Source organism: Cervus canadensis, chromosome 26 (genome assembly GCF_019320065.1).
Source record: "Cervus canadensis isolate Bull #8, Minnesota chromosome 26, ASM1932006v1, whole genome shotgun sequence".
NCBI classification, from domain to species: domain Eukaryota; kingdom Metazoa; phylum Chordata; class Mammalia; order Artiodactyla; family Cervidae; genus Cervus; species Cervus canadensis.
This window is the reverse complement of record NC_057411.1, coordinates 40176182-40195118: the sequence shown is the minus strand read 5'-3', so window position 1 is coordinate 40195118 and position 18937 is coordinate 40176182. Positions and strand designations below refer to the sequence as shown.

Here is an 18937-nt window from a genome sequence, read left to right as displayed (position 1 = left end):
TAAAGGCACAGGGAATGGGAATGGCTGCTCACAGCACAGAAAGAAAGCTCTCGTGTCTAGAGCTCAGTGGGTGCGGGGATGGGGATGGGAGGTGAAACAGGAGAAGTGGCAGGACCCACTGGGAAGTCTCGTGGCCACGGGGAGGAATTTTCCCCTTTCCCTGAAAGCAATGGAGGGGGGTCTTGGAGGAGGGTAAGCAAAAGATGAGCAAGACCCCCTTCCTGAGAGAGGATGCTGGAAGACCACGGTGGTTTGTCCAGGCGAGAAATGATATGGTTTAGACCAGAGGGTGACCACAGGGTAGATGGATGGGAGAGACAGTGAAGAGGTGGAATGGGCCTCACCTAGTGAAGGATTAGGGGTGGAGTTGAGAAAGAGAGGATTCAGGGATGAGTTCCGGGCTTTGAGCTTATGAGGTCAAATGAATGTTGAACCACTCGATCTAGATGTGCTTGCTTTCTTTCTTTCTTTTTTAAATTGATGTATGGTTGATTTGGAGCTTCAGCTTCAGCATCAGTCCTTCCCATGAATATTCAGGGTTGATTTCCTTTAGGATTATCAGAGGATGCAATGGTTAGATAGCATCACCAACTGAATGAACATGAATTTGAGCAAACTCCAGGAGATAGTGGAGGACAGTAGAGGGATAGTGGAGGACAGATAGCCTGGTGTGCTGCAGTCCAAGGGACTGTAAAAGTTGGACATGACTTAGTGACTGAACAACAATGACAAATGGTTGAGCTACAATATTGTGTTAGTTTCAGGTGTATACCAAAGTGATTCAGTTATATATTCAGCCATATATATATGTATATATTCAGCCATATATATGCACACACATTCTTTTTCATATTCTTTTCCATTGTGGTTTATCTCAGGATATTGAATATAGTTTCTGTGCTCTACAGTAGGACCTTGTTGTCCGTCCATCCTCTATATACTAGTTTGCATCTGCTAATCCCAAACTCCAAATCCATCCCTCTCACCTGCCTCCCCCTTGGCAACCACCAGTCTATATATATATGTGCTTGTGTATATATATATATACACATATATTCTTTTCTATTAGAGGTTATAGGAGGGATTGGGGGCAGGAGGAGAAGGGGACCACAGAGGATGAGATGGCTGGATGGCATCACCAACTCGATGGGCATGAGTTTGAGTAAACTCCTGGAGCTGGAGATGGACAGGGAGGCCTGGCATGCTGCGATTCATGGGGTTGCAAAGAGTTGGACATGACTGAGTGACTGAACTAAACTGAACAAGATACTGAATATAGTTCCCTGTGTAATACAGTAGGTCCTTGTTGTTTATCTATTTTATATATAGTAGTGTGTATCTGTTAATCCCAAAGGGAATACACATACGTGATATTGTATGATATTTGTCTTTCTTCGTCTGACTTAGTTCCCTTAGTATTATGACCTCTAGGTCCATCCATGTTGCTGCAAATGGAATTATTTTGCTCTTTTAAAATGGCTGAGTAACAGCCATTAAAAAGAATTCATTTGAATCAGTTCTAATGAGATGGATGAAACTGGAGCCCATTATACAGAATGAAGTAAGCCAGAAAGATAAAGACCAATACAGTATACTAACACATATATATGGAATTTAAAAAGATGGTAATGATAACCCAGTATGCAAAACAGAAAAAGAGACACAGATGTATAGAACAGACTTTGGGACTCTGTGGGAGAAGGCGAGGGTGGGACGTTCTGAGAGAACAGCATTGAAACAAATATACTATCAAGGGTGAAACAGACCACCAGCCCAGGTTGGATGCATGAGACAAGTGCTCAGGGCTGGTGCACTGGGAAGACCCAGAGGGATGGGGTGGAGAGGGAGGTGGGAGAGGGGATCGGGATGGGGAGCACATGTAAATCCATGGCTGATTCATGTCAATGTATGGCAAAAACCACTACAATATTGTAAAGTAATTAGCCTCCAACTAATAAAAATAAATGAAAAAAATAATAAGTGGAAATAGAATAAAATAAAAAAATACAAAAATACAAAAAAATAAAAAATAAAAAAATAAAATAAAATGGCTGAGTAATATTCCATTGTGTTATATGTACCATATCTTCTTTATCCGTTCATTTGTTGATGGACATTTTGGTTGCTTCCATGTCTTAGGCATTGTAAATAGTTCTGCTGTGGACACTAGGGTGCATGTATCTTTTCTAATATAGTTTTTCTGGATATATGCCCAAGAGTGGAGTTGATGGATCATATGGCAACTCTATTTTTAGTCTTTTGAGAAATCTCCACACTTTCCTCCATAGTGGCTGCACCAATTTGCATTCCCACCAACAGCGTAGGAGGGTTCCCTTTTCCCCACACCCTCTCCTAGGTTTTGTTTTGGATCCTTTGAAATGGTTCAGGGTAACTCTGAAGCCTCCAGGAGTCACTGTGGGGTTGGCATCAATCTGTACACACAGCCTGGAAAGTTACTGGCCGTTAGGTGATGATGAAAGCCCTTGGAGCCAGTAAGGAAAGGAAGGTTGTAGGGTGGAGGTTTGATGGAATCCAGTATTTAATAGATGGGAGGTAAAGGATGAATGCGCAAAAGAACTCATGCATGAAATGGAATGTTGAGAAGGCGTACTTCCATAGAAGACAAGCAGATGTTTCAAAAGGGAGAGAGTGGCCAAGTAAAGGGGGGACAGAAAACTGTCCATTGGCTCGAGTGGTATGGCCATACTTTGTTGATGTTGTGCTGTGGGGATGAGGTATAAGCCATACTGGAATAAGGCAATAGAGACCTAGAATGGGGAGCCCCATCAAGAAACATGGTGAAAGAGAGGCGTGAGACAGGGCAGTGCTTGCTTGCTTGCTACATCGCTTCAGTCATGTCTGACTCTTTGTGACCCTATGGAATAGAGCCTGCCGGGCTCCTCTGTCCATGGGATTCTCCAGGCGAGAATACTGGAGTGGGCTGGAGACAAGACAATACAGGGTTTGAAATCATTGTCCTCCTTCTGGCTCATGATACCAGAGGTGAGACACCCGAGCAGGAGAAGACTACGATATGGTCGTGTCACCTGGGGCTCCAGAGGTTTCATAATGGAGGCAGGATCAGCTCCTTGGACACTGAGACAGGTGAGCTGATGTCTGAATGTGTAAGGTAATAATGCTTGGTGGACAAGACAGACTAGAAGTAAAGTCATCTTGGTAAAGGGAATACAGGGTGCAAGAATCTGGTAATCCAAGTATCCAAGTTTTTCTCTGTTATCCCTTCCCTCTGGCCCAAAAGATGTCTCTCCTCCTTTATATACATTGGGGAAGTGTTAATTGCCAAGTATATGTGTTGGGGGCTGGGGAGTGGAATATGCAAAGTAGCCATTCAGTGGTGGAGTGTTGTTACAGCAAACGATGCAGTAAACCAGAAGCCATTGGAAAGAAATGGTTAGATATTCAGGTGAAGACATTTTAAGAATCAATACAAGGATTGACAAATCTAACTTGTTCCTTTTTTTTTCTTTTACAGTCAACTTTGACCATTTTCAGATTCTGCGGGCCATTGGTAAAGGCAGTTTTGGAAAGGTAAGAATGGTGGATTTTAAAAAATTTCATCAATTAAATATAAAAGTTCTGACCACTGGACTTATGCTTATGTGCATGTTTGTGAGTTTGTTTTTGTGTTGATTGCTGGGCACTGGGAATTTCCTGTTTGGCAGAAAGATTTGAATTTGCCAAATTTGAAATGTGAAAGGAAGTCTGAATAGTTTCCTTTGGATACGCTGTAATTTCATTCTGAAAATCAAATTACCACGGCTGCCCTGCTTTAGGTGAATTACAATGGTAATTATTTCAAGGTTGCTAATGCTATTTTTTCTTTGAGAATCTAAATAAGGAAAGTGGAAAAAACCCACAAATTTATGTGATGGCCAACTGCAGCTTTTTCCTTCAATGTAGGCATTTTATTTAAAAAGTTATTGTGGAAAGCAGACTTAACATGAGATCTGCTTGCTTAAATTTTTAAGTGTACAATATACGTATTATTGTTGGCTATACAGAGAACACTCTACTGCAGATCTCTAGAACTTATTCGTCCTGCTTGACTGAAACTTTATGCCCATTAGATAGTAATTCCCCATGCCCTCATCCCCTTAGCCCCTGGAAACCAGCATTCCAGTCTTGCTTCTATGAATTTGACTATTTTAAATACCACGTATACATGGAATCATGCAGTATTTACCTTTCTGTGACTGGTTTATTTCACTTGGAGTAATACCCTCAAGATTTAATCTGTGTTGAATAAAAGTGGCAAGCATGGGCATTCTTGTCGTTCCTGATCTAAAAGGAAGAACTTTCAGCTCTGCACTTGAGTATGATAGTAGTTGTGGTTCATCATATATGGCCTTTTACTATGTTGAAGTATGTTTCTTTTATACTCACTCTGTTGAGAGTTTTTTATCATAAATAAATGTTGAATTTTGTCAAAAGCTTTTTCTGCCTCTATTGAGATGATCAGGTGATTTTTAGCCTTCATTCTGTTAATGTGGTATATCATGCTAATTGATTTGCCAATGTTGAATCATCCTTGCAGCCCTGGAATAAATCCCACTTGAACAGGGTACGTGATCCTTTTAATATATTGTTGAATGCAGTTTGCTAATACTTCGTTGAAGATTTTTTGCAGGTATATTCATCAGGTATATTGGCCTATAATTTTCTTTTTTTGTGTGATCCTTGTTTGGTTTTGGTATCAGGGTAATGCTGACCTTGTAAAATGAGTTTGGGAATGTTCGCTCCTCCACAATTTTTAGGAAGAGTCTGAGAAATATAAGTATTAAACTTTTGGGCATTTGGTAGTATTCACCAGTGAAGCCTTTTCATACTGTTCATGGGGTTCTCATGGCAAGAATACTGAAGTGGTTTGCCATTCCCTTCTCCAGTGGACCACGTTTTGTCAGAACTCTCCACCATGACCTGTCCATCTTGAGTGGCCTTACACATCATGGCTCATAGTTTCATTGAGTTAGACAAGGCTGTGGTCCATGTGATCAGATTGGTTAGTTTTCTGTAATTGTGGTTTTCATTCTGTCTGCCCTCTGATGGAGAAGGGTAAGAGGTTTATGGAAGCTTCCTGATACCTTAGGAAGCATCACTACAAACAAAGCTAGTGGAGGTAATGGAATTCCAGTTGAGCTATTTCAAATCCTAAAAGATGATGCTGTGAAAGTGCTGCACTCAATATGCCAGCAAATTTGGAAAATTCAGCAGTGGCCACAGAATTGGAAAAGGTCAGTTTTCATTCCAATCCCAAAGAAAGGCAATGCCAAAAAATGCTCAAACTACCACACAATTGCACTCATCTTACACACTAGCAAAGTAATGCTCAAAATTCTCCAAGCCAGGCTTCAACAGTACGTGAACCAGGAACTTCCAGATGTTCAAGCTGGATTTAGAAAAGACAGAAGAACCAGAGATCAAATTGCCCACATCTGTTGGATCATTGAAAAAGCAAGAGAATTCCAGAAATACATCTACGTCTGCTTTATTGACTACACCAAAGCCTTTGACTGTGGATCACAACAAACTGTGGAAAATTCTTCAAGAGATGGGAATACCAGACCACCTGAGCTGCCTCCTGAGAAACCTGTATGAAGGTCAAGAAGCAACAGTTAGAACTGGACATGGAACAACTGAATGGTTCCAAATAGGGAAAGGAGTACGTCAAGGCTGTATATTGTCACCCTGCTTATTTAACTTCTTTGCAGAGTACATCATGCGAAATGCCAGGCTGGATGATGCACAAGCTGGAATCAAGATTGCTGGGAAAAATATCGATAACCTCAGATATGCAGATGACACCACCCTTATGGCAGAAATCAAAGAACTAAAGATCCTCTTGATGAAAGTGAAAGAGGAGAGTGAAAAAGCTGGCTTAAAGCTCAACATTCAGAAAACTAAGATCATGGCATCCAGTTCCGTCACTTCATGACAAACAGATGGGGAAACAGTGGAAACAGTAACAGACTTTATTTTGGGGGGCTCCAAAATCACTGCAGATGGTGACTGCAGCCATGAAATTAAAAGACACTTGCTCCATGAAAGAAAAGCTATGATCAACCTAGACAGCATATTAAAAAGCAGAGACATTACTTTGCCGACAAAGGTCCGTCTAGTCAAAGCTTTGGTTTTTCCAGTAGTCGTGTATGGATGTGAGAATTGGACTATTAAGAAAGCTGAGCGCTGAAGAATTGATGCTTTTGAACTGTGGTATTGGAGAAGACTCTTGGGAGTTCCTTGGAGGAGACTCAGCCGGTCTCCAGGAGGAGAACCAGCCAGTCCATCCTAAAGGAAATCAGTTCTGAATATTCGTTGGAAGGACTGATGCTGAAGCTGAAACTCGAATACTTTGGCCACCTGATGCGAAGAACTGACTCATTGAAAAAGACCCTGATGCTGGGAAAGACTGAAGGTTGGAGAAGGGGATGACAGAGGATAAGATGGTTGGATGGCATCACCAATGCAATGGACATGAGTTTGAGTAGGCTCCCGGAGTTGGTGATGGACAGGGAAGCCTGATGTGCTGCAGTCCATGGGGTCGCAAAGAGTCAGGCATGACTGAGCGACTGAACTGAACTGATTTGATACTTTCTTATATTTTCTATCTCTGGTGAAGTACTGTCTTTGTTTATCCATTCTTCTCCCAAGTTTAGTGAGCATCTTTATGACCAATATTTTGAACTCTGTTTCAGCTAAACTACTTATCTCACTTTCATTATGGGTTTTTAAACTGGTAGTTGTATCTTTTCCTTTTATTTGAAATATATTCCTTTCTCTCCTCATTTTGCTTGACTGTCTGTGTTTGTGTCAAATATTAGGTGAAGCAGCTATCTCTGCCAGTCTTGAAATACTGGCCTTATGAAGGAGATCAATTTTATTGCTTAACCTTGCCCTAGCTCTTGATTATCTCTTAAATGTTTGTGATTATCTTAGCTCTGTGACTTATTCTTCATAGTTCCCAGTTGTTGAAGGTGTGCCAAGACCTGTGAGTGTTCCAGAGAGTGGAATTTTTGCTAGCCCTTAGTTTCAGGCTGATTAGAAGCTGGACCTGTAGGCCACACCTTTTAAGTTATGCCACTATATATAGTAATATAGAACTGCAATTGTAAACCTTGCTGGCCTTCACACCAGATGATCTACACATGTCTCCTTGGTGACAGCCGCAAAAATCAGGGCTCCAGATGAGTGTTTGATCTAATTTCTGGGCTTCTCTAGTGGTTCAGTTGGTAAAGAATCTGCCTGCAATGCAGGAGACCTGGGTTCACTCCCTGGATCTGGAAGATCCCCTGGGGGAGGAAATGGCAGCCCACTTCAGTACTCTTGCCTGGAGAATTCCATGGACAGAGGAGCCAGGAAGGCTATAGTCCATGGGATCGCAGAGTCAGACACGACTGTGCGACTTTCACTTTCACTGGGAGTTACCAGGGAGCTGCAGTGAGTTCAAGGGAGTACACAAAGACATCCCCTAGACCCCTTCCATAGCCTGTAAATGTATGGAAAACTGGAAGCCTGTCCCTCGGGCTAAAGCTCCAAGACAGGTAGATAGGCTTTTTTCACAGGAAGTCTGGGGCTACATCTCAGCCGACTGTCTGTACAGTGACTGGAGTATGGGGGCCTGCCAAGAATAGTCTCTCTGGTTTTCTCAGACCCATGGGGCCCCAAAACACAATTCCCCCTGGAGAGCAGAGCCAGATGCTCAAGGGGCATCCCCTGTGTGGCCTGCATGCACCTACTGGCTCTGGCAGGGCTGAGATGCGGCGTGAGGATGAGGCATGAACACTGGTGCTAGAAAGGGAGAGGATAAGAATGGCACCAGGAAGACTCCCAGCCGATTCCTGCCCCTCAGCAGAGCTTTAAGGTTAGTAAATGAATCTCCTTCACATGTGATCTAAACCTAGGCCTGTTTGTTGCTTTTGCACTGGGCCCAGGGTGAGTGTAGCCCTATATTCTTCCAGATGTAAATCCTGCTGGGTTTCAAAGCCAGACCTTTTGGAGGCTCTCCTTACCAGTGCTGGTTCCAAGGGTTGAGACGCCTGATGTAGGCACAAACCCCTGGCTCTTTTGAGTGAAGTTTCCTATTTGTGAGCTCCCTCCCAATTTCACCAATTTCAGGTCACCAGGCTGGGGGTGGAGTGTTTTTGTTTTTTTTGGTTTTTTTTTTTTTGCGAGATCACATCTCTGCTTCTCCTTCCCGTCTCGATGTGGCTTTTTTATCCTTTATTGTGGAGAAGCTGTTCAGCTAGTTTTCAGGTCATTCTCATAGGGATTTTTCCATGTGTAGTTGTAAATTTATTGTGTCCGTGGAAGGAGATGAATCCAGGACCTTCCTACACCACCATCCTGAACCACCTCCTTCCTTGGTCTCCGTCTTCACTGATTATAACAATCTAGTTGTTTTATCCATTTCTGAGCCAGTTGTACAAAATCTCCAACTCTGATCCTAGAGTTGTTTCTTCTTCCTTTAATTCTGTCAGTTTTCCTTTTGACACTTTGAAGGTCTGTTATTAGGTTCATACAGATTTATAGTTGTTATGACCTCATGATGGATTGACCTTTTTATCATTGTTAAATGTTCTTTTCTATCTCTGCTAATAATCTTGTTTTTTGAAGCTTATTTTCTCTGAAATTCATATAGTTATTCTAGCCTACATGGCATATATTTTTCCATGCATTTTCTTTCATTCTACCTGTGTCTTTATATTTGACATAAATCTCTTGGATAGTTAGGTCTTATGTGTATGCTTGCTAAGTTGCTTCAATTGTATCCAACTCTTGGTGACCCTATGGACTGTAACCCGCCTGTCTCCCCTGTCATGGGATTCTCCAGGTGAGAGTACTGGAGTGGGTTGCCATTCCCTTCTCCAGGAATCTTCCCAACCCAGGGATTGAACCTGCATCTTTTACATCTCCTGCATTGCCAGGCAGGTTCTGTACCACCAGCACCACCTGGGAACTTGTTTCTTTTTAAATCTGTCTGGCAATCTCTACCTTTTAGTCTATTCACAGTAAATGTAGTTATTGATTTGGTTTCAGTTAGGCTTAGCTTGGTTTTATTTGCTCTTGTTCTCTCTTTTGTTCTTTGGTTTCTCTCTTCCTGTTTTGTTTTAGATTAACCAAAGATTTAGAGTCTCCATTTATCTCATGACTTACAGTCATGCTTCCTTGTTTTAAAATTGTTGCTCTAGAGATTATAATACATATCCTCAGGGCTTCCCCTGTGGCTCAGCTGGTAAAGAATCTGCCTGCAATGTGGGAGACCTGGGTTCAGTCCTTGGGTTGGGAAGATCCCCTGGAGAAGGGAAAGGCTACCCACTCCAGTATTCTGGCCTGGAGAATTTCATGGACTGTATAGTCCATGGGGTTGCAAAGTTGGACACGACTGAGCAACTTTCACCTCACAGTTTATTTCAATCTGCTTAGAGTTAATATTTTATACTTCACATAAAATCTAAAAACCTGGCAACTGTATAGATCTATTTACCACACCTGTCAACTCTTATACTATACTTGTCATATGTGTTATAGTTTATAAACCATAAATTTCCAATACAATGTTATATTTTGTTGCTTTGAATGCATATAAATATATACATATATAATGTATATGTAAAATATATTATATATATTTTAAAATATGTGGGTTTTTTGGCCTTTAAAAAATTAGAAGGAAAATAGCCCTTAATAATTACTCATAACTTTCATGAAGGTATGAATTTCCCTCTGGTAACCTTTAGTATTTTATGTGGCACAAATCTCCAATCAATGCATTCTCTTAATTGTATTTTATCTGAAACTCCAATTGCTTTGGCCACCTGATGTGAAGAGCTGACTCACTGGAAAAGACCCTGATGCTGGGAAAGATTGAGGGCAGGAGAAGAAGGGGATGACAGAGGATGAGATGGTTGGATGGCATCACTGACTCAATGGACATGAGTTTGAGTAAACTCTGGGAGTTGGTGATGGACAGGGAGGCCTGGTGTGCTGCAGTCCATGGGGTCGCAAAGAGGTGGAGCTGAACTGAAATGCATTTATTTCACTTTTCTTGAGGACTACTTCTACTGGATACAGATTATTGGATTGACAGCTTTTTCTTCATTGCTTTAAAGATTTTGTGCCTTTGTCAACTGAGTGACCTCTGTGCTTTCTGCTGGGAGGTCATTAATCTGAATCATTATTATCTGATAGTAATATGTCACATCCATCTCTCTCTTTTCAAGATTTTCCTTTAATCTTTGACTTTCAGCAGTTTGACTATGATATTCCTAGGTATAAGTTCTGGATTAAAAGAAAATAGTTTCTCTTTTCTTAGATTTCCCATATTTTCATTTATTTCCACTATATTGCCCTTTATACTATGCAGCTTAGTCTTAGTCTCAAGAGCTGTTTTCATATCCTTTATTCTATTTCCAACATCTGGGTCATCTTAAGATTCACCTTAATTAAGGATGGGTCACATTTTCCTGGTTCTTTATATGCTGAGTAATTTGGGGTTGCATCCTGGATATCGCAAATGTTATGTTGTATAGACTTTGGATTGTGTTGTATTTCTTTGAAAATATATTTTTAATAAGCAGTTACCTTGGTTGGATTTATACTGCTTACTCTCTTCTTGGGCATGCACACAGATCTCAGTTCCTTTCTTTTTTTCTTTTGCTCTGTACTGCTTACAGTCTGCTCTATACATGTGATTTTTAGGGGTCAGCCAGAGGCGTGGACAGAGTTTATGTGCTGTGTTTGAGGTTCTCCTCCAGATTTCTTAGAAGAAGAGTGATGATCCAGAGAATTTAGAAAGCTTGCCTATAGTCCCGTGGGGAGGGTTGAACTTCAGCAACAACAACAAAACATTTAAAAAATTCTGTTAAATCATTGCTTTCTGTTGTCACTTATCCTAGTGTTGAGCATTTTGTGGCTGAAGAAAACTTGAAGCAGCTCCCTTAATCCATAACACAATTGACACCACATAGAGGTGCATCATTTTACCCTCGAGTCAGTGGTTATCTTGGCCCTGAGTCCTTTGTACCCTTTCTTGTCAGTACTATCAGATCTGTTAGCCTGGGCCCTCATGAGTTATTACTTGATTATATCCTGAAAGCTTTCTTTTCCTTTCCTGTCTTTATCTGTGCCGCTATTTGGCTGCTGGCTTGGTTCTCAGAACCTGTAGTTCAGAGCATAAATATATTCAAGCTTTGGTTATAGTGGGTGTTCTGAAGAAAAATACAAGCTTTCTAGAGGAGACTTTATTTTTAAGTCACTTAGGTTCTGGCAATTTCTTGATGACACCCAGATTCATGTAAATGTACACAAACATCCAGTATTCAGGATGAGGTTACTTCAAGGCAATCAAACAAAGCTCTGTTCTGGTCAAAATACCAAATAACTACTGCCTTTCATGGTCAATGTAGATGAGCCTACATGACTATTATGAGACTCAAGGTGGAAGTGTTCTGGGCTAGGATGAAGAAAACCACCCTCCTACTATTGAATGGGTACTTTGGCTTTGCTTTCAGCCTTTGGTGGGTTTGATAGCTGGCATTTATTAAGAGTTTTCAAGAAAGACATTTCATTGTTAAAGTATGACAATAGCCTTGGTTATCAGGAAAAAGCACATGTGAATTTGCAGAAATCTTATTTGACTTTCATGCGGGGGGTAGATTGTGCTTCCCCAGTGAAGCACCAAAGTAAACAGCTGCGGGCGATCCTTTGGTTTTAGCAAGAATTTACTGAAGGGTTCTATAACACTTTTCTGACTAAATTCTAGGACAGTTGAGGCATGGCAGATGAATTTCTACATATCTCAGTGGAAACACTTTAGATCTGGGAAACAGGCTGACTCTGATATGCTTTAGTTGTGCTTACTTGGGATAGTGAATTAACCACTCTGAAGCTTAGTTTTCTCATCTGTAAAAAGAAAAGGGAATGGTGAATCAGTGGACTCTAAAGGCTGTTGTTTTCAACTGTCCAGCATGTTTTTCACGTCCCTTTTATTTTTTTTTATCACAATAGCATCTCTTTTCTTCAGAAAACACCTCCTCCACCCCATGTCGACATGTCAGTCCCTGTGATGCCCCCTCACCTTCTGAGATCGGTGTGTGATGTGGTTGTGCCAGACACTTAGGCCATATTCCTAGACCAGTGCTTGGTCCACGGAGTGGCTGTGTGACCCAAACAGAGCCATTCAGAATCCTTCCACGGAATCGGAGGTGAAAGACTTCTTGTCATCCTGTCATGAGTGATGTGTGTAAGAAAACAGATCTGCAAGAGTTGGTGACCATTTTTCTCAGGCACAAGGACTCACCCCCATGTGGGACCTCCATGTAGAGGGTGCCTTGAAGGCAGCCGAGGGTCAGAGAAGCTGATGCTTATACGCACAGTCCCCTGTCCATCATTGAGGGAGGGCTGCTTTAAGCCACATTGCCTCTCCTGCGCTTTTGGCTTGCCCCATTCAGGGCAAACCCTGATGCTGGGAAAGATAGAAGGCAGGAGGAGAAGGGGGATGACAGAGGATGAGATGGTTAGATGGCCTTACCAACTCAATGGACATGAATTTGGGTAAACTCTGGGAGTTGGTGATAGGGAGGCGTGGCGTGCTGCAGTCCATGGGGTCACAAAGAGTCGGACATGACTGAGCGACTGAACTGAACTGAACCTTGTTTGGCAAAGTGATAGCTCTGCTTTGAAGCATTACTACAAGGCAAAGCTGGAGGTGATGGAGAAGATCACATTGGGCTCCCAGTATTTGCAACCTGGAGAGTCTTGGCTGACTCACAATCATTGTCCTAGGAACTGAACCCTTTTACCATCCTTCTCTTCTTAAAGCTCAGTGTGCTGGGCCTTATTATCTCCATTTTACACATGATGCGTCAGAAGCCTGGAGAAGACCCCACTGCCACCAGCCTGTTTTGTTCCCACATGTCCCTCCCAAATACAGAAGTTAGGAAGAAAGTAGCTTTAGTCACATGTGTATTAACAAGAAACCATGAGAGTCAGGAGGAGAGAGTCCATTAACATCCAAAAACATTGGACATTTGCTTTGGGAAGGAACAACATGTTGGAGAGAGAGCATGAGCTTTTGAGATGGGGAAGCCTGCACTCAGATTCTGCTGCTTCTAGCCGTATGAACTTAGAGTAGTCATAAATTTTCTGCAAACCTCTGTTTTCTCTCCAAAAAAAATGAGAATGCCCATTTTTGTCATTATTATGTTCATAGTTTCCTTATCCTTGAACATAGAGAGCACATGAGTAATAGTCCCGTAGAAGTCCTTGTTTGCTAATTTCATCACTGGTGCCATTTCTGGGTCTGTTTCTCTTTATTAATTTCCTTCCTTCTTATGGGCCATATTTTTCTGCTTCTTTTCACGTCTAGGAATTTTTTGGACACGGGAAAGTCCAATTTTACTTTATATTTTTATTTCCCTGGTGGCTTAGACGGTAAAGAATCTGCCTGCAATGCGGGAGACCCAGGTTTGATCCCTGGGTGGGGAAGATTCCCTGGAGAAGGGAATGGAAACCCACTCCAGTATTCTTGCCTGGAAAACCCCATGGACAGAGGAGCCTGGTGGGCTTTGAAGAGTCGAACATGACTGAGCAACTGACACTTTCATAGTTGATTTATAATGTTAAGTTTCAGGTGCCCAAAATAATGATTTGATGTTTTCATAGATTATAGTCCATTTGCAATTATAAAGTGTTGGTTATAGTCCCTGTGCCATACATTATATCCTTGTGTCTTATTTATTTTGTACCCAGTAGCATGTCCCTCTTAATTTCCTTGCCTTCTCTTTCCCTTCCCCCTACCCAGCTTTCCTGTGGTAGCCACTCAAATAGAACTCATAGAAATGAGAACTACAATATATGAAATGAAGTATTCATTGGATGGGATATTAACAGCAGATCAGGCAGAGGATGAGATGGTTAGATAGCATCACCATCTCAATAGACATGAATTTGAGCAAACTCTGGGAGATAGTGGAGGATAGAGGAGCCTGGCGTGTTGCAGTCCATGGAGTTGCAAAGAGTTGGACCCAACTTAGTGACTGAATAACAACAATGAATGCAGTGTGGAAGAAAACGTTAGTGAACTTGAAGATCTAGCAGTGGAAGCTATACAAATGAAGTACTGAGGAAAAAATTAACAGAGCTTCAGTAACTTATGGGCTTCCCTTGTGGCTCTGCTGGTAAAGAATCCCCCTGCCTGCAATGTGGGAGACCTGGGATCAACCCCTGGACTGGGAACATCCCCTGGAGGAGGGAAAGGTTACCAACTCCAGTATTCAGGCCTGGAGAATTCCATGGACTATACAGTCCATGGGGTCACAAACAGTCAGACACGACTGAGTGACTTTCACTTTCACTTCGCTTTCAGTGACTTATGGAACAAAATGCAGTGATTTACCGTATGTGTAATTGGAGTTTCAGAAGGAGGGATGGGCATATAAGATACATTTGGAGAAATAATGGTTTATTTGTTTAATTGATGAAAATGATAAAATCATATCCAGAAAGTTCAACCAACTCCAAACAAAAGGAACACAAGGAAAACATCATCAAAGATCATCATAGTCAAATTAATAAATAGCTTATAACCATTAATAGAAAATCTTGAAATGAACCAGGGGACAAAAGGACACATTGTGTTTGGAAATGGAAGCTATGCAAGCCAAAGATAGTGGAACAGCATTTTTTAAGTGATAATAGAGAAGAACCATCAATCTAGAATTCTGTATTGAATCGAACAAAAATACCTTTCTGAAATGAAGACTTTAAAAGAAGGAAAGAATGCTCAGAGTGATCTTCAAAGTTTACTGTGAAAATAAGGGGCAGAGACCATACAACTCCCGGACCTGGCATATGGTTGGCATTTTTCATATGCGTTCCATGTCATCTTGGCCCTGGGTTATGTGGTGGGTTCTGGAAATGTTTGGGTAGCCACCTGGAGGGATCAGGGGAAGACCTGTCTCTCAGCTTCCTCTTGCCATCCTTCACAGCACATCTTGCTTAGAGGTGGTCTTCAGATTGCTCCTCTGCCTCAGCCATCAGACTGTGAGATTCTTGAAAAGTTAGGGTTGGTCCTAGTCACCTGCCAGTCCCATCAGCAGCTGGCTCAGTGCCCAGCAGGTGGGGGAGGCTCAATAAATGCTGCCTAGAGCGTGTATAAATGACAGAGAGAAAGAAGAGGGAAGGCTCCAGTCTACATAGCAGCCAGTGATATGATAAAGCATGAATTGGGTTGAATGGTTAAGGGGCTTCCCTGCCATTCAGAATGCACGCCAACCTCTTTATGCCAGCCTGCAAGCCCTGCAATCTGGCTTATGTCTATTTCACTGACACTCCTCTCTGATCCTCCATCTTCCTGCTCATTCCTTGCAGCCCTTCTTCTCATCTCCCGAACATGCTGAACTTGTTTCTAACTCAGAACCTTATACTTGCTAGGCCCACCACCTTGATCACCTTCCCTTAGAACTCTGCAAAGGTCACTCATCCCGTACAGAGTTCTGCTCAAATGTCCCCTCCCTGAATACCCACCCCACTTGACCTCACCCCAAGCATTTCGTATCCATGTGCCCTTTCTGGTCCTGTTTTCTTCAATGCACCTCCATTACCTATAAGCCCATTAAATGCTTGTTCATTTTTCCTTGTGGTTATTGGTCTTATGCATGAGAACATAAGCTCTGTGAGGGCAGCAATGTTTCCTCATTGTTCACAATTTGATCCGCAGTACCTACTGAGTGCAACTATATGTATGTAAAGTATAATACATACACACATATATATATTTACACATATATATGGAATTTATGTATATAATGCATGTATACATGTGCATATATATACTCACTGAGCAGTATATAGATACATGTACAAATGCATTAAGCAAAATATATATATGAGCACACATTTATGAATATGCATGTATTCATACCTAGGAAGCAGTGTACATAGACACGTGTATATGTGTATAGCATATACATGTGTATGTATATGCATATATATACACAAGTATATATATAAATGTATATATATATACAAATATATATATAAATGTATAGTATATATAAACACATATCTATATCTATATATATACCTTCTAAGCAGCATATATATCTATACATCTATATACATACACATTAAGTAGTATATACTCACGTGCATTTGTGTATGTATAGTCACATATACATATACCCAGACTTCCCCAGTGGCTCAGTGGTAAAGAATCCGTCTGCAATGCCAGAGACTTGCAGGAGACACAGGTTCAATCCCTAGGTCAGGAACATCTCCTGGAGTAGAAAATGGCAACCTACTCCAGTATTCTTGCCTGGAAAATCCCATGGACAGAGGAGCCTGGCGGGCTACAGTCTTTGGGGTCACAGAAGAATTGGACACGGCTGAGCAACTAAACAACAATACATATACCCACCATTCACATAGAGTGTATAGATACATACACACACTCATATATGTATATGTATGCCCACAAAGCAGTATAGTATAGATATATCTACATACATGTATATATATACACATATATGCATACACATACACACTAAGCAGTGTGTATATTTATATTCACATACAATATTTATTTACATATACAATATGTATATGATGCATATGACATATATGCTACATAATTAAATGAATGAATATTATATAAATGAGTGAAAACCTTGATAATTAACAAATTAACTGCTAATAGTTAGTTGACTGGTTTATACTGACTGCCTCTGGGTTAGGGTCCTGAGGAGAATTTCTGCATCTCCCTTGCAGCAAACTCTCATTTTTCACAAAGGGCCCCTCTCTCTCCAGGCTCACTCTCCCCGCCTCACAAGTTCCTCCTGGTCCCTTGGAAGGTGGAGCCAGTGGACGTTTTCCTTCTGCTCTGGCAGAGAAAGTCCAGGCTGGAGTACTGTGCTCAGAGTCAACTTGGAAGTCAACAGGGCTTAATTATTTTGAAGGGAAGGAGGAAGATACCTTTGGGAGAACTTCCTGAGAAGTTCACTTCAAAAGTGTCTTTCTTGGATTAGCAAGTGGGCCCTGCGCTTAGAGAGTCATAGGGTTGAAGCAAAATAAACAGAGAGTTAATTAAAATTCATGGAATAGCCAGAGGCAGTCTGCACATAAAACAGCAGAAAGTGGAATAGTTATATGATAATAGCTTTTTATGTCCCTCAAAGGCAGATTCTGGATAAAACTGAGCAGGAGTTGCACAGATGATAATTCCAGACTCCACGCTATCTTATTATGCAATGACGATCATTTCCACACACAAGCATATTATTAGCTGTCTCGTTCCACACTCCCGACTTTTACATCTGCATGTGAATTCATAGTGTGAAAAACTATTTGATTAATAGCAGACTAACCAATTTACTGCCCAGACTGCAACAAATCAATTTTGCAATTTTGAGAGATTTGGTCTTATATATCTGTTTTATCAGTTTGAATGTTCAGAAACATTTGACTGATCAGCTTATTTTTTTCCCTTAAAAATGAACACCATTTTGGAATCGTTTTCATCTTTTAAGTTGCTGGGCCTCTAGGATAGGAGTAGGGGTGGAAAGGACAGCAGGATTTTGAGTCAGACAGTAAACATTTCTGCCAACTGTTCTGTCCCAGTGTTTGTCTGGGTAGTTGTGAGGGTGTGGCAAGCAAGATGAATGAGGTCCCTGATGCCGCTGAGTTGACAGTTTAGTAGGGAAGATAAATACACAATGAGTATATAAACATGATTTCAATGATGATAATTGCTTTGTAGAAAATGTATAATGTGATGACCTGGTAGGGTAGGACAGCTTTCCTTGGAGGAGAGGGCAACAGAGAAGGCCTCTCTGAGATGGAGACAGTTAAGGCAAGACCTCACTGCTAAGAAGGAAGCAGACCATGTGGAGATTCAGGGGGAAGAACCTCACAGACAAAGCAGGTAGGAGATGCAAAGGTCTTGTGGTAGAGCCAGAGTTAGTGATGGGGCCGTGGTGGCAGATGTGTGTAAGATGCCCAGCCAACATCGCATCATGCTGTAAGTGGGGGCCTGGTGCATATGTTTGCTCTTTTCGGGACATTGCAGGAGTTCATCAGTTTATAGCACAATGGTTAGACAGTTTCACCTCCAAGTCTGAAGGAGCTGAGTTGGAATTCGGGTCAACCCGGGGACTCTGGGCAAGATGTCTAACTTCTCCGTGTCTCTGAAGTGAGCTGTTATTCTTATGGAAGAATCAGTTTTAGAATTCTTTAACATGATGCTTTTACTGGCACCTTTTATCATTTATGCAGGCATCTTTGATAAGGGGTGGAATCCATTTCTTTTGAGTGAACTGTTTATTCCTTTCATGGGCTTCCCTGGTGGCCCACATGAGAAAGAACCTGCCTGCAATGCAGGAGAATCTGGGTTTGATCCCGGGAGTTGGGAAGATCCCCTGGAGGAGTGCATGGCAACCCACTCCAGTATTCTTGCCCAGAGAATCCCATGGACAGAGGAGCCTGGCCGGCTATAGTCCATGGTGTTGCAAAGAGTCAGGGCTGAGCGACTAACACTCACACACACTTATTCCTTTCATATTAATTAGTCTGTGTTTGGCTTGAGGCGCAGGCTTGGCTTGGAGGAATTTGCTGGCTTCCATGGATTGCTTTATTAAGAGCTAAATATCAGAGGAAATGCAGGCTCACTCACGAATGGCTTTCGAGCTTGGCCAGAGCAAATGATCCATTACTGACCAGTTTATTAATAACAGACGTCATTACTCATTTGCATTTCCCATTTTCCCACAATGACGTCTCAGTCCATCTTCTGGATGAGCTTCCTGAGGACTTTTTCTGTCTATAAACTGGTTTCAACCTTGATTCATCCTAGAGAATACATTTCCAGTATAAGGGGGTTAGAAGTAACAGGGCTGGTCCTGGACCCTTGTCCCCATGACTCCTT

General features: G+C 41.6%; 1 protein-coding gene across 3 annotated transcripts in view; it reads left to right on the top strand.

Annotated features, from left to right (window-relative positions):
* The window catches only part of STK32B (serine/threonine kinase 32B), a 373534-nt gene that overhangs the window by 90660 nt on the left and 263937 nt on the right, over positions 1-18937 (top strand). For 2 of the 3 annotated variants that reach the window (XM_043448462.1, XM_043448461.1), the window contains exon 2: positions 3494-3549. In XM_043448462.1, coding sequence (XP_043304397.1) covers positions 3494-3549 — 56 coding nt within the window. Of the gene's footprint in view, positions 1-3010; positions 3106-3493; positions 3550-18937 lie in introns of those variants that run through there. The other variant, XM_043448463.1, reaches the window with a different exon arrangement.